This window comes from Marmota marmota, unplaced genomic scaffold (genome assembly GCF_001458135.2).
Source record: "Marmota marmota marmota unplaced genomic scaffold, marMar, whole genome shotgun sequence".
Classification (NCBI taxonomy): Eukaryota; Metazoa; Chordata; class Mammalia; order Rodentia; family Sciuridae; genus Marmota; species Marmota marmota.
Genome location: NW_025999862.1, coordinates 618,095 through 643,888, shown reverse-complemented (window position 1 = coordinate 643,888; position 25,794 = coordinate 618,095). Strand labels below are relative to the sequence as shown.

General features: G+C 40.7%; 1 protein-coding gene across 4 annotated transcripts; it reads right to left on the bottom strand.

Moving 5' to 3' along the window:
- On the bottom strand, positions 1–24,199 carry Pla2g12b (phospholipase A2 group XIIB). Of its 4 annotated transcripts, none has more exons than XM_015500507.2 (4): positions 23,826–24,199; positions 8,124–8,200; positions 4,177–4,342; positions 1–540 (listed from the first exon to the last, which is right to left on the bottom strand). In XM_015500507.2, exons 1-4 carry the CDS (start codon positions 24,034–24,036, stop codon positions 422–424), a joined length of 573 nt encoding a protein of 190 aa, XP_015355993.1. In that variant the 5' UTR covers positions 24,037–24,199; the 3' UTR covers positions 1–421. The 4 variants fall into 4 exon arrangements, with proteins under 4 accessions (XP_015355993.1, XP_015355992.1, XP_015355991.1 ...); XM_015500506.2 differs by having other exon boundaries at positions 1–543; positions 23,826–24,197; XM_015500505.2 differs by having other exon boundaries at positions 8,112–8,200; positions 23,826–24,196.
- Between the last annotated feature and the right edge of the window lie 1,595 nt (positions 24,200–25,794).

Here is a 25,794-nt window from a genome sequence, read left to right as displayed (position 1 = left end):
TTCAAGTTTTCTAAAAAGTACACTTTATTAAACGTGAGGTGCTGGCTGGCAACTGAAGCATGGGCCAGAGGAAAGTCATTGCTTTGCAACTGGTTGGACTCCCCCAAACTTCACTTAGGAATGTGATGATCAGGTCCAGGGATAGGAGGGTTTGCTTGTAGTTTCATTTTTAAGCTAAGAACTGAATTCCCAGGCACCCGTGCCTTGGCTGGGAGATCAGAGTTCAAGTGAAGAACAGTTTTCAGTCTCTCCACATCTCTTTCTCAATTTTCCTTGAGTGATTCAACTTGCTGTTTTCCTTTCTCCTGCTTTATGGTATCCAAACTGGTGGAAGAAAGGCTGACACACATCTACCACGTCAGCATCTCTGAGACTTGACAGCTGTGGGGTCACTCAGAACCAGGGAGGGATCAGCTCATGCTCATAATTCTTCTTTCTCCTCTTCTGCGCAGATGCAAGCTGCCCGTTGGCTATTCATAAAGGGTCGGCAGCCCAAGGTCCATACAGTATTGAACACGGTGTCAGCCAGAGAATCACAGGCTACTTGAAAAAGATGAAGAAAAATATAAAGGTGAACACGGAGGACTATCCCTAGTGGTATCATTGTGAGGGGACAATGTATTTTCAAAGATGACATGATACCCTCTGGGCTTCATGTCAAAGTGGGGGCAGTCATCTGAATACAGAATTAAAAGGAAAAGCATACATTTAAGAGAGACTTGTTGGGAGTTCATAACCCACTTGAATCAAAGTGTGAAATATGATATATCAAGAACTATGTAATGTTTTGAACAACCAACAATAAAAATTAAAAAAAAAATAAAAATAAAAGAGACTTGTTTTAGAAAAACAACCATCCATTCCAATAAAGCAGAAAACACTTTGAGATGTTAGTAATCGGAATCTTCAGTGCCACTAAGTTCACTGTTTCCCAAGATACTCCCTCAGATAACTACCATTGTTTCCTGTAGCTTTCCCTGTTCAAGTAAGTTCAATCATTCTCCTATTGAAAAACACTTGAGTGCATGACATGTCTGTCAGCCACTCTCTTAGGGGCCAGGGATACACAGACAAAAGGCATCATCCTCAACTCAAGGACCTCACCAAGATGTAGACAGGATGGGCAGGTCCACAGAGAGTTCCACTACACCATGATGAAAGTAACCCCAAGGCGGTGTGGGAGCCCACAGCAAAGGTCTCTAATCTTTTGGGGGCAAGGGTTATGAGGGAAGGCATCTCAGAGCAAGTTTCAACTTTAAGAATGATAAGGAAAATGAAGTCCTGATACATGCTTCAACTTGCATGAATCTTGATTGTGGAATTTACTACAATTGTATAGTAATAAAGACAGAGTGGCACTGACATGGATCAATGGAATAGAATTAAAAGTCTAGAAATAAGTCCTTACATTTATTATCATTTGATTTTTGTCAGAGTGCAAAGACCAATTTAATGTGGGAAAGAACAGTCTTTTCAACAAATGATGCTTTAACAACTGAATGTCCACATAGAAAAGAATGAAGCCAGGCCTTTTCTCATGCCATACACAAATATTAACTCAAACTGGATCACAGACCACAGCTAGAACAATGAATCTCTAAGAAAACACCAGTAAATCTTCTGGACATTGGGTAGGCACCCTTATTACTACACAGGACACCAAAGTACAAGTGACTAAAGAAAAATAAATAAGTTGAACTTAATCAAAATTTAAAACTTCTGTGCTGCAAATAATACCATCAAGAAAATGAGAAAAAAAATAGGAGAAAATATTTGCAGATCGTATCTGTTGAAGAAGAACTTGGAGAACTTTTATGACTCAATAATACAAAGATTAATAACCCAATTTAAAAGGGTCAAAGGATCTGAATAGACAGTTTTCCTAAGCATATAAGCAGTGGTCAGTAAGCACAGAAAAAGATGCTTGACATCATTAATTGCCACTGAGATGCAAATCAAAACCACAACGAGGGGCTGGGATTATGGTTCAGTGGTAGAGCGCTTGCCTAGCATGCGCGAGGACCTGGGTTCGATCATCAACACCACATAAAAAAAAATAAATAAACAAAATAAAGGTATTGTGTCTAACCAAAAAAAACAAATATTAAAAAAAAAAAAAAAACGGGGCTTGGGTTGTGGCTCAGTGGTAGAGCACTCGCCTCGCACGTGTGAGACCCTGGGTTTGATCCTCAGCACCACATAAAAATAAATAAACAAAATAAAGATATTGTGTCCATGTAAAACTTTAAAAAATATTTTTAAAAAACCTACAATGAGATACTACTTTACAAGCACTAGGGTCTATAATTAAAAAAAAAAAACAAACAGATAATAACAAATGTTGGTGAAGATGCAAACATTTATACATTGCTGGTGAGAGTATAAAATGGTGCAGTTATTTGGTAAAACAGTTGGCAATTCTTCAAATAATTAAACATAGAATTACTATATTACCCAGCAATTTCTCTCCTAGTTATATTCCCAAGAGAAATGAAAACATAGTTCCCCACAAAAGCTTGTACATCAATGTTCATAGCAGCAGTAGTTCAGCCAAAAGATGGAAATAACCCAAAGATCATTTGATGGGTACATGGATTTTTTTTTAAATGTTAAAGCCATACAATGAAATATTACTCAGCAATTAAAAAAGAATTAAATACTGATACTTTCTACAACATGGATAAACCTTGTCAAATGAAAGAAGTCAGTCATGAAAGACTGCATATTGCCTTCTTCCACTTATATGAAATGTCTGAATAAACAAATCTATAGAGTAGATTCTTGGTTGCCCTGAGCTGAGCAGGCAGTTTGGGGAGAGATCACTAATAGCTATGAAGTGCCTTTTTGGGGTGATGAATATGTTCTGAAACTTGTTGTAGGGCTGATTGCATAATTCTGTGAAAATACTGACAAGCATTTAAGTGAGGGAGTTGTATATGAATTATAGCTTAAAAAAGCTGTTTCGATACCACCAACAAATAGATGGTCAGGGTGTTCCAAGCAGAGGGGCAGAAAGGTTAGGGTCACCAACTCAAGTGGTTTGCAGTGGCAGCTGTCAGGAGAGAAATCCTGAATATCCAAAGTATTGGTGGAGGAGGTGAGCCAGGGCTGAACAGGAAAGTGCCACCCATCAAGAGAAGACTATTGAAAGACTTTAACAGGAGAGACAGGGTGGGAACATGTTGAGATGATCAGATTCACGTGCTATAAAAATAGTGCTGATCCCAGTGGATAGAACAGACTGGGGATGGGACGTAGAGACTGGGTTAATCTGCAGCAACCAGGCAAGTGGGATATCAAGGAGATATTTTTAGGAGAAAAAAATCAATAGGACATGGCTTGGAGGAGTCACTTGACCCGACCTGAGATTAACAGCAGGTTCTTTTTCACCCTTTGTAGATGCAGGCTAGAGTGACTGTCCCTTTTACAGGGCCCAATTAATTATTCACGGTTTCAGGTCCTTGCACTTTCAATCTAGGACTATACTCCAGACATCGATCCAAGAGTCTTTCTCCTGCTGGCATGCTCTGTGGTATGAGGCCAGCTTTATAAGCCTGCCTTTCAAACTTTACCATCTAAAACTATAAAATAATAATACCTGGATATAATGTCTTGGCTTCAGAAGCTGAGAGATTAAAACTAGGGAAATAAAATCACAGAGTCAGTGCTGGAAACGAAGTAGCTAAGTAGTATTTAAAAATAATGATTCTAAAATACGCAGAAGCCTTTACCCCTAAAAAAAAAAAAAAGTTTTCAAAAAATTCCTACCCTGTCAGCAAAATACATACGTATATAAAAGGGCTTAAAGCAAATCGAGTGGTCCTGTTAAGTAGCATGACTCTTTATATGGAAAATTATTTAGCAGTGGAATGGATAGCCCAGGCCAGTTGGGCAACTCCTCCTCCTGTCTTCAAGGGCAGACTTTTATTTCTCTGGGAAGGCTTTGGTGTGGTCCTGCCACCAGGAGCAGAGCCAGCAGCCCCTGGGCAGGACAGCAAAGCACTTTCGTGAACAAGTGCCCAGAATCTTCCCTCACCCTTCCTGCGTGGTCCTGTGTTCCAGAGAGCAAGCTCCATGAGCCCTGGCAATCTCTTTGAGTAAAGGGGGCCCTGGCCACCTCTCTGTGTGAAACAAGATCAAAACCCCGTCACCAGTGAATGTCCTTAAGACAACTACCTTCCACGTTGGAGACAAAGCCCAGGCTCCGTTTAAGGTCAGAGCAGATCGAGTGCAGGCACCATCGGAATTTTGCATCGCAACGATATTTGTTGGCACCGCAAGTGTCATAGCAGACGTCCAGCTGGTTGCAGCACTTGGTCATGGCTGGAATGCCCAAGTCCATCTATAAAAGGGAAGAAGAAAAAGAGAAGGACAAAAGTGCCACGTTTAGACCAAAGACCTTAGAAAACCTCACCCAGCTTGGGATTGATCCAGTTCTCAAATGTTGTTACATATTCAGATGGATTCAGAAACACCAACAGCCGGGTAGGACAGGCTGAGGGGCCCGGGCTGCTAGGTTTGGATTATTATTTGTTTGTTAGTTTAACCAACAACGCTGGGCCCATTTTTTATCTTTTTCTCTTGAGATGTCAGTAATTTTCAAGCCTGCAGGCAGCTACAGTGACGAAAATAGAAGCCAGAAGGAAAGTCAAGAGAACAGAGTCACTGGACCTCCAAATTCCATGAACACTTAGGTTAACATTTCCATCTAAGATTGTGCTTGAGAAAAGGAGTCCAAGACTAAGAAAGTATTAAAAAATTCCTCCATCAAGAGATCATCAGCCAATGAAATGCCACATCATGTATAACCATAAGAATGGGCTCCTAATAAGTTATACTCCATGTATGTATAATATATCAAAATATGCTCTAGAGTCATGTATATCTAAAAAGAACAAATAAAAAAATAAGGAACTTTGTGAATCAGAAAAACAAAAACAAAGAGCTCATCAGCATTTCTCAGGGACCCTCCCATACAACAAAGTGGACTGTGGTCAAACAACATTACGTAAACACACACACACACAGAGTGTTCCATAAACAACTCTGAATGTTGTGGTCTAAACTGAGTAACTAAGGTCATTGAATGCCACTCTAAGAGTTATGAAAAAGTAATTTATTTTTAGATGGTTTCAAAAGAAGATAGAAAGGATTTTTAGAGACGAGGACTGACTTAGGATACAGAAGATAGATAAATGAGCAGATCATATGAGAGCAAATCAATTCAGGTCTCAAACATCTTAGCAGGCAATAACGTGCGCGTATATGGGTGCATGTATACTTAAAAACCTTTTTCAGACTGGTGGGGTAGCTCAGTACTAGAGCACTTGCCTACTATGTGTTAGGCCCTGAGTATGATCCTCAGCACCACAAAATAAAACAAAACAAAACTTTTTTTTTTTTTTTTAATTAGGAAGAAGGTCAAGTTGGACTTCCAAAGTAACTAGTTAGATTTGATAAGGAATCTTGAGCAAGGAGGATTAAAAAAGTGACCTAAGAAGAGTAATCACTCTGTGGTGTATAAAGGATTGGGAAAAGTGTATCTTGATGTAAGTGGAGCATTTTAGAATCTTTTGCAGTTTTTCTAATAAATTAGACTTGGACTTGGATGGGAGCTGAGTAAATCTGGCTCCAGGGTATGGGTGAGGAGTGAATATCCAGTGATTATAGATCCTTTCCTCTAAGTTATATTTAAATGTTAAAAATTAAGGAGCTGGGGATATAGCTCAGTTAGTAGAGTGCTTGCCTTGCATGCACAAGGCTCTGGGTTTGATCCCCAGCACCAAAAAACAAACAAAAAATAAAAAAAAATAAAAATATTTTTAGTTGTAGATGGATATAATACCTTTATTTTATTTATTTATTTATATGTGGTGCTGACAATTTAGCCCAGTGCCTCACACCTGCCAAGCACTTGCTCTATCACTGAGCTACAACCTCAGCCCAAATGTTCTCTTATTTGAATTTTTATTCCATTTTCTATATCTAATGCAGCACAAGGACTTTAGCCATTAAAAATGCCCTTTTAAGCTGATAAACATTAAGAGTTAATCTAACACATTAGATGAGGCAAAGATCTGGGTGCTACAATTCTGGATAAATTCCCATTATCTGATACCTAAGGTAAAGGATTTTGCTGTCCCTCTCCCCCGAAACTAAAAATACATAAGATAGAGGCAGCTGTGCATTAGATGACTATAGTAACCATCATATAATTTGATTTAATTGGAGTTCTTGAACTAGTTTTAAATAATAGAGTGCATACCACTTGTTATTTTTTTCCACTTTAAAATTTGTGCATTATAGTTGTATATGATGATGGGGTTTGTTGTTACACATTCGTACATGCACACAATGTAACAGTACCACTTTGGCCAATATCACTCCCCAGCCCTTCCCACTCCCTGGTCCCTTTCCTCTACTAATCTCCCTTAGATTTTCATGAGATTCCCACCCCATACCTTTCTTTCCCTATACTCTCTAGTTTCCACATATGAGAGAAAACATATGACCCTTGACCTTCAGATTTGGCTTATTTTGCTTTATATAATGGTCTCTAATTTCATACATCTTCCTTTTAATTTTATTTTTCTTTACATCTGAATAAAACTCTTTATCCATTCATCAGTTGACAGACACCTAGGCTGGTTTCACAGTTTGGTTATTCTGAATTGTGCTGCTATAAACATGGGTATGCATGTATCAAGTATGGAGACTAATTCATTAGGATAAATACCAAGGAGTTATACTGCTTGTTTTTTTAGTCCTTAGTTTTATAAATAACCATGACTCATTTTCTACCTATTAAATTGATAGCCAGAAATGCATGGTTTCTGTAATATAAATATGTATTTGAAAGAATTTTCAAAGAAAATTTCTAAGAACATTGGTGTCCATAACTTTCTAATGGTTGTTGACAAGACTGGGCACCCAGGTTGTGCGGGACAGAAGGGATGGATATCTAAAGGGACACTTTCCCCAAGACATAAGGACTTATATGTTTATTAAGAAAATGTAGTCAATGGCAGTCAAAATTCTTTTTCTAACAAAATCAGTATATTAAGATGTGCTTCTGACATATAGATGAAAATCATATTGAGGAAAGGGGATTCTTTTATAATTTTATACAGGTGAGCAGCATTTTAATTAGAAGAATAAACATTATGCTGCTTAGAAAATTATTTCAAAGGAGCTGGATGTGGTGGTGCACACCTGTAATCTCAGCAGCTCTGGAATCTGAGGCAGGAGGATCACGAGTTCAAAGCCAGCCTCAGCAACTTAGTGAGGCTCTAAGTAACTCGGTGAAACCCTATCTCTACAAAAAAGATCTGGGGATGTGGCTTAGTGGTTAAGTGTCCCTGAGTTCAATCCCCAGTACAAAAAAAAAGAAAGAAAGAAAGAAAGAAAATTATTGCAAAATAAAATCTTTAAGTCAGTAGAAAAATAAAGGGTGGCCTTATTAAGACACAATGCAAACTCAGTTTATTAGGAAATCCCTCTAGCTACATTTTACATGAACTTCCTTTTCTATAGTGAAGAAGGTAGAAGTGCTCCTAAGAAGTCTTAAAGGAAACGTAGGGGGGGTCAACAGTTTGTGAAAGTATCAGTGATGTGCTAATAAACATTTAGCAAGCAGCTGGGGGTATGACTGCACATTTCTTTGATGTTAATACTCCAAACATAGCTGAGTTGACATTATCAATGTGAAATTAGTGGCTTGCAAAAGTCAGACTGATGTAATTAAAATAACCAGCTCTCAGTAGCAGTACCAGCACATCGCTGAAATGGCTCATTAATTTAATTTAAATAAGTCAAACTTGTCAGATCTATTTTAAATGATGTTTTGATACCCCAAGTGTGGGATGATGTTTTCAGTGGTGATTTCAAAGTACTAATCCACTATGAGAGGCTTACCTGAGGGACAGTTACCTCTGAGATAAGGAAATCAGATATCTTCTTTGAGAATTTTCTCCCTTCCCCCAGATCTAATTAAAAATACCTAATTATGTTGCTCAGTGAGACTTCATAAATGATCACTTCCATTAGCGATAACTCTTGGATTACTCTTAGTTAAACCCAATCAAGCAATATGTAATGTGGTCAGTACATACACTTTCTGGTACCTTGAGACCCAGGAAATAGGAGCTGCAGCCGTTGGGCTCCTGGGGTTTGTAGCCAGGTCTGGGCATTGGTGCCTTTCCTAGCAGGGGCAAGAGAGGAAAGAAGCAGGAAGAAATATTTAGAAATCAAACATTTGGGAACATTCTTTAGGTAAAGATTTTCTAAAAGCATATTCTGTTTTTCCTTTAAAAGTCATCGTTCCTCACCAGATATTCATATTAAATAGGTGGTGACAAGGATGATGTCATAAAAGAATAACCTTCAGAAAAATTCTCTGCTAATCCCAAGGAATTTTATGAGCACTTATTTAATAACAATTTTTAGTTCTAATGTTTCTCCAGTACATGACGTTGAAAGGCTTATGGCAAAAGCAAGCTAACTTCATGGTTTTAAATTCCTCTGGCTGCTGTACAACCACAGGCCTTTATGAGTGGAACACCAACTGGTCACATGCTCACGGAATCGGAATTTTAACAGTATTGCAAAAGCATTTAAGACTGACTTGATGGGCTGGGGTTGTGGCTCAGTAGTAGAGCACTCACCTAGCATGTGTGAGGCCCTGGGTTCGATTCTCTCAGCACCATATAAAAAATAAGTAAAATAAAGGTATTGTGTCCAACTACAACTAAAAAATAAGTATTGAAAACAAAAAGACTGACTTGAGGCCAGGAGCAGTGGCACATGCCTGTAATCCCAGAGGCTCGGGAGCTGGGGCAGGAGGTTCGTTGAGTTCAAAGCCAGCCGCAGCAGCTTAGAGAGGCCCTGAGCAACTCAGTGAGACCCTGTCTCTAAGTAAAATATAAAAATGGGCTGGGGATGAGGCTCAGTGGTTAAGTTCAATCCTCAGTACCAAAAAAAAGACTGAGTTGAAGGAAGTTTAGTAAGATTCCATAAAAATAGACCAAATGTTATAAATCAAAAAGCAAAGAAAACACCCAGTACAATATTTTAGGCATTTGAATCATTGAACAAAGCAGAAACAGTCTTTTTAAAAATTTTTTTAGTTGTACTTGGACACAATGCCTTCATTTTATTTATTTATTTTTATGTGGTACTGAGGATAGAACCCCGTGCCTCGCGCATGCTCAGAAAACGCTCTACCGCTGAGCCACAACCCCAGCCCCCAGAAGTCTTAAAGTTCTTCTTTCTTGGCTTCTCCTACATGGCTTTTGAGTTGTTCTGTGATCTTGTAAATGTGCAGAGAGAAGCTTTGTCACATGTGTCAGTGGTGATCATAACAGGTAAAAATAACCTTGACCTGAGGTGACCTCAGGACAATCATCTGCAATGAGCATTTTAACCCATTATCCCAGTAAGGAAAATGAAGATTAAAAAGTTGCATACTTATCTAAGATCATATAGTAAGTACGGGAAATAGGTATAAATTCAGATTTCCTGTTTGTCTCCAAAGGTTATATTCGCTACATCTCTGCCTCTTTAGGGGGGTAGGGAGTTACCAGGGATTGAGCTCTGGGGCACTCAACCTCTGAGCCACATCTCTGCCCTATTTTATATTTTATTAGAGAAAGGGTCTCACTGAGTTGCTTTGGGTCTTGCTCAGTTGCTGAGGCTGGCTTTGAACTTGAGATCCTCCTGTCTCAGCCTCCTGAGCGGCTGGGATTATAGGCCACTGCACCTGGCCATGTCTCTGACTCTTTTTAGGAGATGCAAGACTAAGCCCAAGACTGAGCAAACACCATAAGAATGAATTCTCAGAGTGAGGCACATGACAGGTAGGTTGGTTTTCTTTAATATTCTTCCACCAGGTATTTTATTTTAAATTATTCATAAACATATTTATGAAATATTTCAAAACTGAATAAAAAATCAGAGAAATAAACACTCATTTGCTCAGCATTATAAACATAATATACATTCACATTTGCCAACCTTATTTAAATTACGGCATGGGTGCAGGTTTGGGTACAGTTGAAGCCCCTTTGCACCAATCTTCCTATTTTAATTTTTAAATAATAAGTCTGTGCTTTTAAGTTGTTCCCTCCTTAATAGTCCTCAAAATTGTCAGGATTATTCTTGGACCTTCACTCTTGCATATGAAGTTTAAGAGTCAACTTAATAAATTATATAAGAAATATTGTCAAGATTTTGATTAAAAATCCATTGAACTTATAGATTAATTTGGAGACAATGGATTTTTTAGGATATTCAGTCTTCTAAACATGAGCATAGTACTGCCCTCTTTGCTGAGAGCCACAGCCAAGTCGGAATGGCCCCTGGCATTTTGCCAATAGTATTGGTTGACAGGCGAGGCATTACTATCTGTCTCAGCCGCTACTTTGGAGTTCTCCTGGGGATTCCCGGGGAGCGTGTGTGGAGTGTGCTGGTGGAGTTCAGAAATAAAGTTTGTTCCTGCTTCAGTGGCTCGTGATTTGTGCCCAGCCAGACTGCGGCACTCTTTACTTAATTCTTCCTTTAGTCCTTCAATAGAGTATTATGAATTTCTCCATATATCTATTTTATCTCTTATATACCTGTATTATTTAGAGCCTCACACAAGATAGAAAATCTCATCCACGGGCTGGGGCTGGAGCTCAGTGATAGAGCACTTGCCTAACATGTGCGAGGCCCTGGGTTCAATCCTCAGCACCACATAAGAATAAATAAATAAAGTGAAGGTATTGTGTCCGACTACCACTAAAAAATAAATATTAAAAAAATGTCATCCAGGAGTAAGGCTAATCAGGCTAGTATGGGAAATCTGTACTTTTCTGAAATCCAGGCTGCTTCTAGAGTTCTGGTCTACCAGCCTTAGTGTTTGTTGTCCTGGCTCTCCTGTCCAAGATGGCACCTCACTGCCCGCTCCATGTCCATATGACCAGCAACAGGGTAGAAGGAGTTAAAAGGGTCTAGTTCTTCTCTTTAATAAACACACTTTTGAACATTACACACGTCACTTCCTCCTACTTCCCTTTGGCTAGACCTTAATCAAATGGCAACTCCTAGTTGGAAAGGTGGGCTAAGAAATGAAGTCTTCATTCAATGTGAACAGCCAGGAACCTAGCAGAACACTGAGAGGAGGATCTTATTACTACAGAAAAGGGAAGAATGGATATTAGGGGACAATAAGAAGTTCCTGCTACAGTATGCTTGGGTATTTGATGCCATGGTACAACATGTGGTCCAAGATGTCCAAGATTGTGGTCCAAGTTGTCCCCAATGAGCCCCATGTTTTGGGGTTCATACCCTGTGTATTGTCACAGGATTGATTTGTGTGACTAAGAGAATATGGCAGAGTTGGAGGTATGTTGCTTCTAAGATAAGATTATAAAAAACTGTGGCCTCTTTCTTAGGCTCGCTCTCCCCCTGCCCCCCATCATCATCCACTCTGAGGGACAAGTCGTGGACAGCCATGTGGAAAGGCCATTTGGCAGAGAACGCAAGCCTCCTGCCCAATAGCCATATGAATTTCAAAGGAGATCCTACAGCCCCAGTCAAATCTTCAGAGATGGCAGGCTCTCTGGCATCATAACTACCACCTTAGGAGAAACTCGGAGCCACAGCTACCCAGCAAAGCCCCCAGAATGCTTGACCCTCAGAAATTGTGATATCATATTTGCTATTTTAAGCTGCTAGGTTGTGGGGTAACTTGTTACTCAATAATATATGACTATTACTGTGGTCATTATGATTTGGACTTTTTCATTACATTTTTTCTATGATTGCTTTATTGAAATATAATTCACATATCATGCATTTACTCATTTAATGTGTATAATTCAATGGTTTTAGAACATTCAGAGTGTGCAAGCATCACCACAATCTATTAGAACATTTTTATCATCTCAAAAGAGAAACACAGGGGCTGGGGCTGTAGCTCAGTGGTAGAGTGCCTGCCTCGCACATGTGAGGCACTGGGTTCGATCCTCAGCACCATATAAAAATAAATAAATAAGATATTTTAAAAAAAGAAAAGAAACCCAGTATTCATTAGCAATCCTTTTTCATCTCTCCCTGCTATAATAAACTTTCTCCCTCAATAAATGATCTGGTCATCTCACATAAACTACATCATACAGAATATGGCCTTTTGTTTCTAGATTCTTTCCCTTAGCATAATGTTTTCATGGTTTATCCACAAGACAGTTTCAGTACCTCATTTCTTTTTATTGCCAAAAATTATTCCATTATATAGATAGACCACATTGTTTATTCATTCTTCAGTTAATGGACATTCAGGTTGTTTTCACTTTGGGTTATTATGAATAATACTGCTACAAATATTTAGATACAGGTTTTAGTGTGGACATAAACTTCTTTTCTCCATAGGTGTGAGACTGCTGGATCATAAGGTCACTATTTAACATTCTGAGTTACTAACAGACTGTTTTCCACAGTGGCTACATTTTTACATTCCCACGAGCCATGTGTGTGGGTTTCAGTTTCTCTACATTCTAACACTTGTTGTTATCTACCTTTTTGATAATGGCCACCCTAGTGGGTATGAAGTGGTGTTTCATGGTAATTATTATTTGCTTCTCCCCAATGATTAATTATGTTGAGCATCTTTTCATATTCTTATTGGCCATTAGCATATCTTCTTTGGAAAAATGTTTATTCAAATCCTCTATCCAATCTATAATTGTGTTATTTTTCTTTTAACTATTGAGTTGTCAGAATTCTTTATATACATTGTAAACAAGAGCTTTTCAGATATATGATTTGCAAATATTTTCTCCCATTCTGTGTGGTATCTTTTTTTTCTACTTTCTTGATGAAATATATTTATTATTGAGATGAAATTCATGTAACATAAAAATTTCTTTGTGGGGGAGGTACCAAGGATTGAACTCAGGGGCACTAAACCACTGAGCCACATCCCCACCCCTATTTTGTATGTTATTTAGAGACAGGGTCTCACTGAGCTGTTTAGCACCTTGCGATTGCTGAGGCTGGCTTTGAACTCACGATCCTCCTGTCTCAGCCTCCTGAGCCACTGGGATTACAGGCGTGCACCACAGCACCCGGCAAAAATACATTTTAAAGTATACAATTCAATACATTCACAACATTGTAGAACCATTGCCTGTAATTCCAAACATTTCCATCACTCCCAAAGGAGACGTTGTAGCCATGAAGCAGTCATTCCCTTTCTCAGTCAATTTGGGGTGCTATAATAAAAATACCATAATAAATAAAAGTTTAGACTGGATGGCCTAAACAACAGAAATTTATTCCTCAAAATTCTGGAGGCTGGGGTTGGATCAAGGAGGCCAATTTTGAGGGAGTCTGGGAAGTTGGAGACTGTCCCCTGAGGGATTGAAAGAGCCCTTCCTCCACCCTTTACAAGAACCTGCCCTGGGAATGGGGTTGTGGCTCAGTGGTAGAGCACTCACCTAGCATGCACGGCACCGGGTTCAATCCTCAGCACCACATAAATGTAAAATAAAGATACTGTGTCCACCTAAAACTTAAGAATAAATATTTTTTGGGAAAAAAAAAAAAAAAAAGCCTGCCCCTGCTCCTAGGAATTGCCTCTCCCTACAGGGAGCTACAAGGTTGTTAATTAATGTGTCCTGGGCTGCTCCATCCTGGACTTCCCCCTTCAGCCCACTTGTCCCACCTTCTGGCCACCCCACTGAGCCATCAAGCATTGCCTGGGCCTAGGCAGGAAGGGTAGAGATAGGGGAAGAGAGCAGGAGAACAAAGGAAGCCTCGGACTTCTCCCTGGAGAAGTCTTTGTTACCCCTTTTTAAAATAAACCCTGCTTTATATGCTTAAAAAAAAAAAATCTGGAGGCTGGGAATTTCAAGATCAGGTGCCAGCAGACTCAGCATCTGAGGGAGGCCTCTTCCCGGTTTGAGGATGGCTGTGGTCCTCTTGTTGTATTCTCATGTAGTAAAGAGGCCCACTTTCTCTTCTAAGGACACTAATCCCATCATAGGGTCTCACTCTCATCCATACCTCATTACCTCCCAAAGGCTGTGCCCCATAATACAACCCCACTGGGGATTAGAGTTTGAACATATGAATTTGTCAGGGACAGGGACACAAATGCACTCCATAACATGCCTCATTTGCCCCTGTCCCCAACCCCTGGAAACCACTAATCTGCTTTCTGTCTCTGTGGATTATTTTTTTTTTTGGTACCAGGGATTGAAGGGGGAGGTCAGGGTGGGGTTACCACTGAGTCACATTCCCCAACCCCCTTTTTTAAAAAAGTATATTTTAGGGACAGAGTCTTGCTGAGTTGCTAAGGGCTTTGCTCAGTTACTGAGGCTGACTTTGAATTCATGATACTCCTGCCTCAACCTCCTGAGCCACTGAGATGACAGGCATGTGCCATCACACCCGGCAGTTTTATCTATCTTGATATTTCAAATAGATGAAATGGAACATGTATATTCTGTGCCTGCCTTCTTTCACTTAGCATAATGTTTTCAAAGTTCATCTATATTGTAGTTGTATTAGTATGGTTGACTAATATTCCATTTTATGACATTTACCACAGTTTATTAATTCATTAATGGACATTTGGATTGTTTCTACCTCTTGGCCATTATGAACAGTGCTGCTATGAAAAACTGTGTAAAAGTTTTGTTTACATATTAGTTTTCTGGCTGGGTAGTGGCTCAGTAGTAGAGCGCTCACCTAGCATGCGTGAGGCACTGGGTTCAATCCTTAGCATCACATAAAAATAAAATAAAGATATTGTGTCCACCTACAACTAAAAAATGAATATTAAAAAATATCAGTTTTCAATTATTTGGGTTACATATCTATGGAGCAGAATTTCTGGCTTGTAAAGTCTCTGTTTAACTTTTTGAGGAAACAATAGACTGTTTTCCATAAAAACAATATCACTTTTTTATTCTTACCAGCAGTGCACAATGATTGCAAGTTTTCTTTCTCTCTCTTTTTTTTTTTTTTAGTTGTTGATGAACATTTGTTTAATTTATTTGTTTTTATGTGGTGCTGAGAATTGAACCCAGTACCTCACACATGCTAGGCAAGTGCTCTACCACTGAGCCACAACCCCAGTCCACTGGTTGCAAGTTTCCTACAGCCTCATAATTTCACTATAGTGAACCTAGATGTGGAGTATTTCTCCTTATCCTGCTTGGAACAATCTGAAGACCTGAGTGTCTTTGAATTCTGGGAAACTTGTACCACAGCATAAATATTTTCTTTTCCTCTTTGTATTTAGTTTTTCCTCTTGGGCCTCTCTTTAAAAAAAAAAAAAATTTTGTTTTAATTAGTTATACATGACAGTAGAATGCATTTATGCACTTTGAGATATCATACACAGATGGGATATAATTTCTCATTTTTCTGAGTGTACATGTTGCAGAATCATATTGGTCATGCAGTCACATATATAGATACAATAATAATGGCTGTTTCATTCTACTATCTTTCCTGTCCCCACATCCCCTCCGCTCCCCTCCCATCACTTCCCTCTACCTAATCTAAGGTGATGATATTCTTCCCTAGTTGCCCTCACGCCCCCACCTCCCCCACCTCTCTTTACTACATGAGAATACAACAAGAGGACCACAATTCAATATTGTGAATTGGCATCCACATATTAGAGAAAACATTCGGCCTTTGGTTTTGTGGGATTGGCTTATTTCGCTTAGCATGATGTTCTCCAACTCCAACAGTTTACTGGCAAATACCATAATTTCAGTTGTCTTTAAAGCTGAGTAATATTCCATTGAGTATATATACTACATTTTCTTTATCCATTCATCTATTGAGGAACACCTAGGTTGGTTCCATAGTCTAGCTAATGTGAATTGAGCTGCTATAAACATTGATGTGGCTGTGTCACTGTAGTATGCTGATTTTAAGTCCTTTGGGTATAGACCTCTAGGGCCTCTTATTCAGAATGTTCAATCTTTTTCATCCTGTCCTTCGTGTGTCTTAATCTCTTTTTCATAGTCTTCATCTTTTTCGTATGTGCACTTTCATTTCTTCTCTATGTACTAGCAATCTTCATGAAATGCATTTTCTGTTTGACTTATTTTCTTTAAATTGGCTAATCCTGCTATTTAATTCATCCACGGAGATTTTTCTTTTAAAAACTGTAACTTTCATTTCTTAAGAGTACTATTTGATTCTTTTAAATTTGTGTGTTCATTTTCATTGAATTCTGTTAAAATCATAATTTCTATTTCTCTTATTTCTTTAATAACTTCAAATGTTCTTATTATAATATTATCTTCAATTCCTGGGATGCCAAGTCTCATATTTTTAGTGTCTATAGATTCTCTCACATGGGCATAATTTTTTAATAGGAGCTCATTTTCAGTAGGCTTGGTTTTCTGGGTGAATCGCTGTGTCCTGGGTCAACTAGAGAGTATTCCTCAATGCTTCTGTGGCCCCGAGAGGGCCAAGGTAGATGGGACATCAGTATTTATGTTAACTGTTTGGCTGGGAATGGTCACACCAGGACACTTGTACATTCTGTATGAATTCAGACTCCTCACATGTGCACAGACATGCCTGGGGTGGTGACATTTTGTAGGTATTCTTTATTCCACCTGCAGCCCCGAGTAGATGGGAGGCTTCCTTGGAACACTGGGTGGAGCTTTTGAAATCCCTTTTTTGGGGGGTTGGGGGGTACTGGGGATTGAACTCAGGAGCACTCAACCACTGAGCCACATCCCCAGCCCTATTTTGTATTTTATTTAGAGACAAGGTCTCATTGAGTTGCTTAGCGCCTTGCCTTTGCTGAGGCTGGCTTTGAACTCACTATCCTCCTGCCTCAGCCTCCCTAGCCAATGGGATTATAGGACTGCGCCACCACGCCCAGCTCTGTAATCCCTTTTAAACAGACTGGGCTGTGACTCAGTCGCTCAGCTCCCTGCAGGCTGTTGGGTTCCGCTTCCCCATATCACAGGTGAAGGTTACAGTTGATCAATAAAGTCCTGTGGTGTCTCCTGTGTTCCCCACTAAAAAAACCTGAGGGGGACAGTAGCTACGTCTCCTGTTCACCAGCTCAATTTTAATTCTCTTTGTTTGGGGGACTTGAATATTTCCCTTTACTTCATTCTAGTTTGAGCGTGTACTGTTTTGATGTTTCTTTTCAACCCAGTGTTTCTTGTTATTGGTAATGAACTTAATACTGGAGTCTGCCGGCCCACCAGCCATCCCAGTAGTACTGTTAAAGTTCTTGAGAAACGTCATTTGCCATTGATAATGCTATTAGCCTGCCATGTGGGGCAGGGGGCACAGGGATTGGGGGAATAGGTAGAGTATACTAAGCAATATTTATAATCAAATTACACACATGGAAACAACCACACCCATGCCACACAATTAAATGTGATTATTTCTTAGAAGTGAGACTACAGTGATTTTAATTTTTTAAATTTTTCTTCAGATTATTCTTTTACAAATAGTCTACATATATTGTGTTTATAGATACCAGGAAGAAAATTCTTAAGTTTTTTTTTTGTTGTTGTTGTTTGTTTTATTTTGTTTTTAAGACAGGGTTTCACTATTGTTGTTCAGGCTGGCCTCTAACTCCTGGGCTTAAGTGATCCTCCTGCCTCAGCCTCCCAGGTAGCTGGGACTACAGAAGGATCTACCACACCAGGCAGGAAGAAAAATTTAAACAGATAGACAAATATCTAAATTTGACAATGTGACGTCTTTTTAATAGCTTTGCTAGTAAAGGGCATTGGCAGCAGATTCCTACAGTTTCCTGGGCTAAGGCAGGAGGATCGTGAGTTCAAAGCCAGCCTCAGCAAAAATGAGGCACTAAGTACCTCGGTGTCCCTAAATAAAATAACAAAATAGGGCTGGGGATGTGCCTCAGTGGTCAAGTGCCCTGACTTTAATCCCCAGTAACTGCCACTCCCCCCCGCCCCCGCCAAAAAAGATAATGGAATGAAATTCCTATCTGGCCTACAGGTGGTGAAGGTTATTTTTATTATGTTTAATATTTTCTGTTAATATTTAATGTTAACTATAGGAATTCTACTTAAGAGAGAAGATTGTTAGTGTAAAAACAAAAGAGGATGGTTTGAGTCTAGGCAGAAATAATATACCAGATCCTCAAATTATAGTTTGAGTAGTTTACAGCTTGATGCTTTAAGTCTAAGCATCAATAATGTGCTATATCCACAACCTGCTTTTATTTTCTGGCTCAGACTGTTTACAGGAGCAGCGGGCTAGCAACTTGCAATGCTACTTTTGGGGTTGGCAAGTGATGGCTAAGCCCAGGCCACTGCCTGTTTCATGTAACCTGCCAACTCAAAGTGGTTTTTATATTTTTCAATGGTTGGGGGGTAAAGTCAAGACAAGGATAATATTTTATGACATGTAAAAGTTATATGAAATTCAAACTTTAGTGCCCATAAAGGAATTTTATTGGAACACAGCCACATTCATCTCTTATGTATTAGCTATGGCTGCTTTGACTGGAAAAAAAACAAAATGCAGACTGCTGTTATAATCTTGAAGTGAGGATGGTTTTGTAACCAAGACCTAGAACTCAGAGGCTGTAAAGAAAGAGACTTGATTTGATCTCATAAAATTTAAAACCTTCTGAATAAAGCGAAACACCATAAAGACTTGAAAGACAAACAGGAGGGAGGGTGGGGGCAGAGTTAGCCATGAAACCTGGGCTCTCCATCCAGCCACCCGCACCGCCTCCTGGGCCAGCCTTGCTCCACGCTGAAATGAACAGTAAAAACTTGTAGGGCTTTCCATCCAAGTCAAGGGAGTGACTGTGACCTTCCAAAAGGGTGCATCCATTCTCCCCACCCAGCTGGTTCCCGCAGAGGTGCTGGTGATGAAGCTCCTCAAGTGCTTCCTACCTCCAGAAGCACTTGAACTCAGCCTGACACACTGACAGATCAAAGCAGGTACAATGGACTCTGTGTTTCCATAGCTAAAATGGACTAAGCCACTGCATGAGGTGGGGTGACCCACTTGGCCTGTTTTGCCTGGGGCTGTCCCTGTTTAGTACTGAAAGACCCCCAGCCCAGGAGCTTCCAACCCCCTCTAACCTCAGCCAACTGGGAGGTTGGTCACCTTAGCACAGGAGCAATATATGTGCTTCCAAGGCTTTAAATCCCCTGGAGAATCTGTTGAAGGCTGTGAATTCATTCCGTTTAAAATATACGAACTCACACTTCATAAAAATTTAAGATTTCAGCAGATAAAACTGTCTCTAAAAATCAAAACAAAAAGGCTGACTTGCAACAAACTAAAAAACTTGTGGACCAAAGGGAACAATTAACAGAACTGAGAGACAATCTGAAGATTGGGAGAACATATTTGTAAGCCTTACATCCGATAAGGAGCTAATATCCAAAATATTAAAAGGAATCCAAACAACACGAGAGCAGGAAAACAAATAACCTGACTTGTGCATGGGAAAGGATATGAACAGACATTTCTCAAAAGAATGGTCAACAAGTACATGAAAAGATGCTCAGCCTCTCCAGTAAACAGGGAAAGGCAAACTAAAACCACAACGAAAGACTTAAAATGACTATTATAGAAAAGACAGTGGATACCAAATGTTGGTGAGGAGGTACACCATTGGTGAGGTTCCTCAGAAAACTGAAAGTTGAACTACCATATAATCCAGAAATCCTTCAACTGGTATATATCCAAAGGAATTAAAATTACCATGTTCCTTACAGCTTTATTCACAATAGCCAAGATATGAAAGCTAACAAAGTATCTATCAACAAATGACTGGATAAAAAATAAATTGGTGCATATGCATAATAAAATACTCCTCAGCTTTATAAAAGGAAATCCTGTCATTATTCACAACATGTGTGAAGCTGGAGGACATTATACTGAGTGGAATAAGCTAGAAAGACAAACAGTATATGATCTTCCTTGTATGTGACCTAAAAATAAAAATTGATCTCATAGAAACAGAGAAGAAAAGAGATGACCAGAGGTTGCAGGAGTGAGGTGTGGGGAGGAATGGAGACAAAGGAGATGTTGATAAAAGGGTACAAAGTTCCATTTATGCAGAAGGGATGGTTTAGTGATCTATGGTCCATCATGGTGACCATAGCTAATGACGATATACTGTAGATCTCAAACTTGTGAAAAGAACAGGTTGTTAATATTCTCACCATAAAAAATAAGTTGGTGAGGGGATGAGTATGTTAATCAGCTTGACTGAGTCTTACCACAAAATACTCATATATCAAAACATCATATTGTATTTCATAAGTAGACACTATTTGTCAACCAAAAAAAAATTTTTTTAAAGATTGATGTTTAAAGATACTTTAAAGATTTTTTCCCCCTTAGAACTAAATCTAAGAAGAATTCATTTCAAGGTCCTTTTATTAAAGTGTGACAGTGTGAACAGCATGTACAAGGCACAGAAACTCTGCTCCAACCACCCTTCTCCAGAGACCTTTGTAGGACAGAGAACATTTAAATTGTCATTGCTTCAAGGCACTTCTCCCCAGAAGCTGAGGGGATTCTGTTCAGCCACTGGGACTTGGGGAAGAACCTGAATGCAGTGAACCTGTTCGCTACTGTCTTTCTGATGATATTTATAAAATGTTTTGGATACCTACCATTCTCCATACATACCAATAATTCCTTATATACTATCTTTAACTCTCACAATAACCTTGTGAGATAGGTAATATTATTAACATTCTTTTAATTCATATGAGGAAACAGATTAAAAGAGTTAGGAAAATTGCCCAAAGTAACCAGCAATAGGACTTTCCTCCCAAATTCAAACTCATGAATTATTTGTTACTAGAATTTCTCAAAGTTTGATTCAAGGACCACTGTTAAAAGTGCAGCTCAGTGGTAGACCACATGCCTAGCATGTGTGAGGTGCTGGGTTCTACCCCAAACACAACCCCCCGCCAAAAAAAAGTGGGGCTCCAAGGTCCTACAACAGACCTACTGGAACAGAATATCTCTGGTGTAAGAAAAGAAATATATATTTTCAAAAATGATTCTCAAGGAGATCTTGTCTACTGGTAATAGATCCCCTTAATACCATCTGTGCCGTGTATGCTACTGAATCTCATCATATCTTTTTTAAATTTATTTTTTAATTGTAGTTGGACACAAGACCTTATTTCACTTATTTATTCTTATGTGGTGCTGAGAATTGAACCTAGGGTCTCGAACGTGCGAGACAGCGCTCTACCTCTGAGCCACAACCCCAGCCCTCTCATCATATTTATAGCCCAGTCCTTTAAGTACAATTTTTGTGTGTTGACATGGAAATGAATTGCTTTAACTACATGAAGTGTGGAAAGCTATGTGAACAAGCTACAATGGGCTGCCAGAATACAAACCCACCTTGACCTGCTTAAATAGTTTAACCTAGCCGCTGAAATTGTCTGGGAGTGACATCTTGGAATAGTGTGCTCTTTTACCTTGTCCTTTAGTCACCTTGAAAACGAATCTCCAGTTAAAATGCTGATGTCTGAGTCCAACCCACAGAAGTTCTGATTTAATTGGTTTGGTGTCAGATTGTTTAAAAAAAAAACCTCCCCAGCTGATTCTAATGTGTAGCCTGGTAGAGAACTACTGCTTCACACAGTGATAAGCACCTATCAAAAGTAACGTGTCTTTTTCTGGTACACTGTTGCTAAAATGTTCCTTCTGGTGAACTCGGTTATTAAAGCTGATTTTTTTTTTCTTCAGTGTGGACCCAGGACCTGCAGCATCAGGACCACTTAAGGTGCAAATCCTCCGAAACGCCAACGATCTGACCACACCCACCAATCAGAAACGTTAGGGGGTGGGGCCAACTGTTTAAATAAGCTCGGGGCAGGGGGTGTGGGACGCTTCCAGACAGCCGCAAACGTGGGAACCACGCTTCAGAGAGAGAAGCCTTGTGCACGAGGTATGTCACAAAGCAAACTAAAAAGGAACTGGGACACCGTGATTGGGTGTTACCTGTTGCTTGACTCAAAATCAACTTGGGAAGATATTCTGTCCTGTTTGGGCACAGTCTCCCGGGTCTCAGCTCCCTGGGGTTCCAAAGGCAACAAGACTTAAACCCCTGTTTTCCTAAGTGGCTTTCGGGCCTCTCTTTGAGCGGGTTCTGTTTTGCACAGAGTGAGCGCAGTTATTTGCCTTCTGTTATCTCTCTGTTGACTGTTCCCATCCCCCACCAGTTGCTGCTGACCTGGGCCGAGGCAGGCTAGAGGCTGTGCCACCAAAGTTTGATAAAATCTTTTGATACCATTTTGTTAGAAAGAAGAGGGTTTGGTTCTAGATATCCTAAAGAAAAAAAAAAAAAGGCTGTTATCTATTTGCTAAGCCACAGATATTAGTGAAAACACCTGTGTTGACTCAAATGCCTGGAGTGAGTTAACCCTTTCCTGCCTCATCAGTACAAACTGGGCGGGTGTAATCCAGACACCCGGCTTCTGCATTTTCAACCCACCTTGGATGAGTCTGTGGCTCAGGGTCCAGGTGGGTCCATGTACAGACCAGGCTGCTAGCCTGTGAAATTTTCACTGAAATAGTGTCCTTTTTAACCCTTGTGTCCCTATATGGTTAAAACTTCTTTACTACAAAACTTTGGGTCCTGAAGCAATGGTTAACCATTCTCTCACTTTTAAGTGTGTAAGGAAGCCTTCTCTCCTGCTAGTGGTGAATCCAAGTACGTAGCTGTTTTGTTTCTGGAAAGCCGGGTTTTATCTGTTGAGTGTTTGGAGAGAATATTTCTCAAGCCTGTTTTGTTGCTGGGCTAAATTATTGGCTTGCCATTGTCAACTCGAATCCCATGAGGAAACACTGGATAAATGACACCATCAAACTAATGAGACTGTAAACTCCAAAAGCATTCTCAGGCTGAGAGTACAGCTCAGTGGTAGAGCTGTACTTAGCAAGCGCAAGGCCTGGGTTCAATCTCCAGCACCACATTTAAAAACATTTTTCCTCCACTAATGAAATCACACCACCTCACCTGTGTGAGGCCCAGGGCTCTACATTCTGTTTCCCTTGCACTGAATGACTTCTGAGCAGAATCAAGGGAGGACTGGCCCCAGGGGCTCCTCTTGGGGAGCTTGATGTGTACCCTGGCTTTCATTCACCCTGTTTGTAACTGAGGCAAGAAAGGGGTAGCAGCTCCCACTGACCTACAATTCTGCTTCTGGTGCTTAGTTTGAGGAACAGCACCTGGAATCCCGCGTGGGCAGTAAGCCTCCCCAACCCCTGCGACCCTGGCTGACTGGGGCAGCAGTGCAGGGACCTCTACTTTGGGAGAGTTGGCAAATTGATGCCCAGAGGAAGGTGTGAACTGCAGCAGGGTAAGGCAGAATCTTTTCCAAGCTTTTAGAGCCACAGAATAAGTATCACTTCCTGGCAGAATTCCCTCCCAAGCTGCGGCTTGAGTTTTCATCTCTGAGAACTCCTCAGAGGCCCTCAGCTCGCTCTCCCCACTCCTTGCAGCCTTTTTCTGCCTCCCAACAAGCAGAGTAAGACCGCCCCTGGGAAGGTTTCCCTGATAAAATACAGGAAGCTCAGTGAAATTTGAATTCCAGATAAACCACAGATAATTTCCCCCAGAAGTAGATCTCAAATATTTCATTGGACGTACTTGACACATTAGTTGTTTATTTGAATTTCCGATTTCACTGGCTGTCCAGTATTTTTATTTGCTCAATCTGCAAACACCACCTAAGAGGTGGATAGTGGGTGACCGACTGCGGCCCGTTGGGGCTGCTGATGGGTCCCCCTGACCGCTTTTACAAGAAGAGAAACCGCCCACTTACCGTATCGGCACCTGTACTGACAGACTCCGTTCTTCCCTCCCAGCAGCTCCAGAAAGGAATCAAAGTAGCTGTTGACGGATTCGAAGCTGCCCCGGAGGTGCCGGAGGCCCCAGTCAGAATAGGACTCCTCTGCCTTGGGGCTGGGGTCGCTCTGAGCCAGGCCCCCTCCCAGGCTGAGCCATAAAACCAAGAAGCTGACGGCTGGCTTCATCCTTAGGTAGAAAGGTACCGAGTCCTCTTCTCCAGCCCCAGCCGGTGTCCCAGGAAGTCCAGGTCCTCAGCCCACCGGCCGGATGTGAGGCAGGACAGGAACGGGATTATCGGGCACTCTCAATCTGTGTGCTCCCCAGAGGTGGACTTTAAACACAGCTATGGAGGCTGGGATGAGATCAGGGCAATTAGAGGGCAAAGGTGAGGCAGTGGGAGGGCCTGTCTGAGGGATGGCCAGGGAGAGAGAACACTTAAAGTGGATGTCACAGCTGGGGACTGGGGAGATGCGTGCAGGAGCGGGAGCAGCCCTGGGGAGCCTGTTCCCCGGGTGGTGAACCTCTGTGAACCTCGGGGCCAGCCTCTTGACCCAAGAGCTGATTCCAAGGTCCTAGCCACACCTCTAAGCCAGTCACCTGGTCTCTGGGGAGATTCAGGAGGGTGTGTAAAGGGCCCGGGTGGGTTGACAGGGTCACCTTTACCAACAGTCAAGAGTGTGTGGCCCTAGGTGGTGTTCGATAGGACTTGGGATTGAGGCCTAGCTTCCCTCTTGGGATCTCAGATTTATAAATCTGCTATTTTGGCAAAGGTCCTAGATGAAGCCATGCCCGTGCTGGGGCATTGTGGTCACTATTTGCAGCACATTCTCTTTCTACTCATCAGTATTAGGTCATAAGATCCTGACATCTACCTATGGCCAAAGACTCGTTCTGGAGACACTCGGGTCTCCCAGGGGTGCTTTTTCTTTAAGTTACCTTACAGTCCAGGAGTATGGGCTGGGGATGTGGGTCAGTGGCAGAACACCTGGCCTGACATGTGAGGCCCTGGGTTTGATCCCCAGCGCGCACGCACACGCACACACACACACACACACACACACACACACACAAGCCCATATATTAACAAGACTATGAGAATCTAGGCTTTATGATTGTCAACTGAATCCTAGTGTTTTGGCATCATTTTCAGTTTAGAGTTTGCCTTTAGCCATGTGAAGAAATAACCATCTATAAGATCACTAGTCTGTAAACATGATAGTTTTTAATTTCTTTCTCAGTATCTGGAAAGCCCCTCAGAAAATAATGTGGTGTTGATTTACACATTCATATGTGCACACAATGTAACAATATAATATCTCTCCCCAGCACTTCATCCCTCCCTCCCCACAGCCCATTTCTTGGTCCCTTTTCTCTACTGATTTCTGCCCCTCCCGCCCCCTTTTTTAATTTCCAGGAGATCCATCCTTGCCTTCCTTTTTCTTTTCCTCTCTAGCTTCCCCTATGAGAGAAAACATAACAACCCTTAGCCTTCTGAGTTTATTTATTTTGCTTAACATGATGGTCTCTAGTTCAATCCATTTTCCTGCAAATAGCATAATTATATTCTTCTTTATGGCTGAATAAAATTCCATGGTGTATCCATTTTCTTTATCCATTACATCCGTTGATGGCCACCTACGCTGGTTCCACAGTTTGCCTATTTCGAATTGTGCTGCTACAAATATGCGTGTGCATGTATCACTGTAGGTGATGGTTTTAATTCTTCAGGATAAATGCCAAGGAGTGATACAGCTGGGTCATAAGATGGCTCCATGCCTAGTCTTTGAGGAGTCTCTATACTGGTTTTCATAGTGGTTGTACTGATTTACATTCCTATCAACAGTGAAAAAGTGTTCCTTTTTCTCCACATCCTCTCCAGCATTTATTATTCATCATCTTGATGACTGCCATTCTGACTGGTGTGAGATTAGATCTCAGTATGG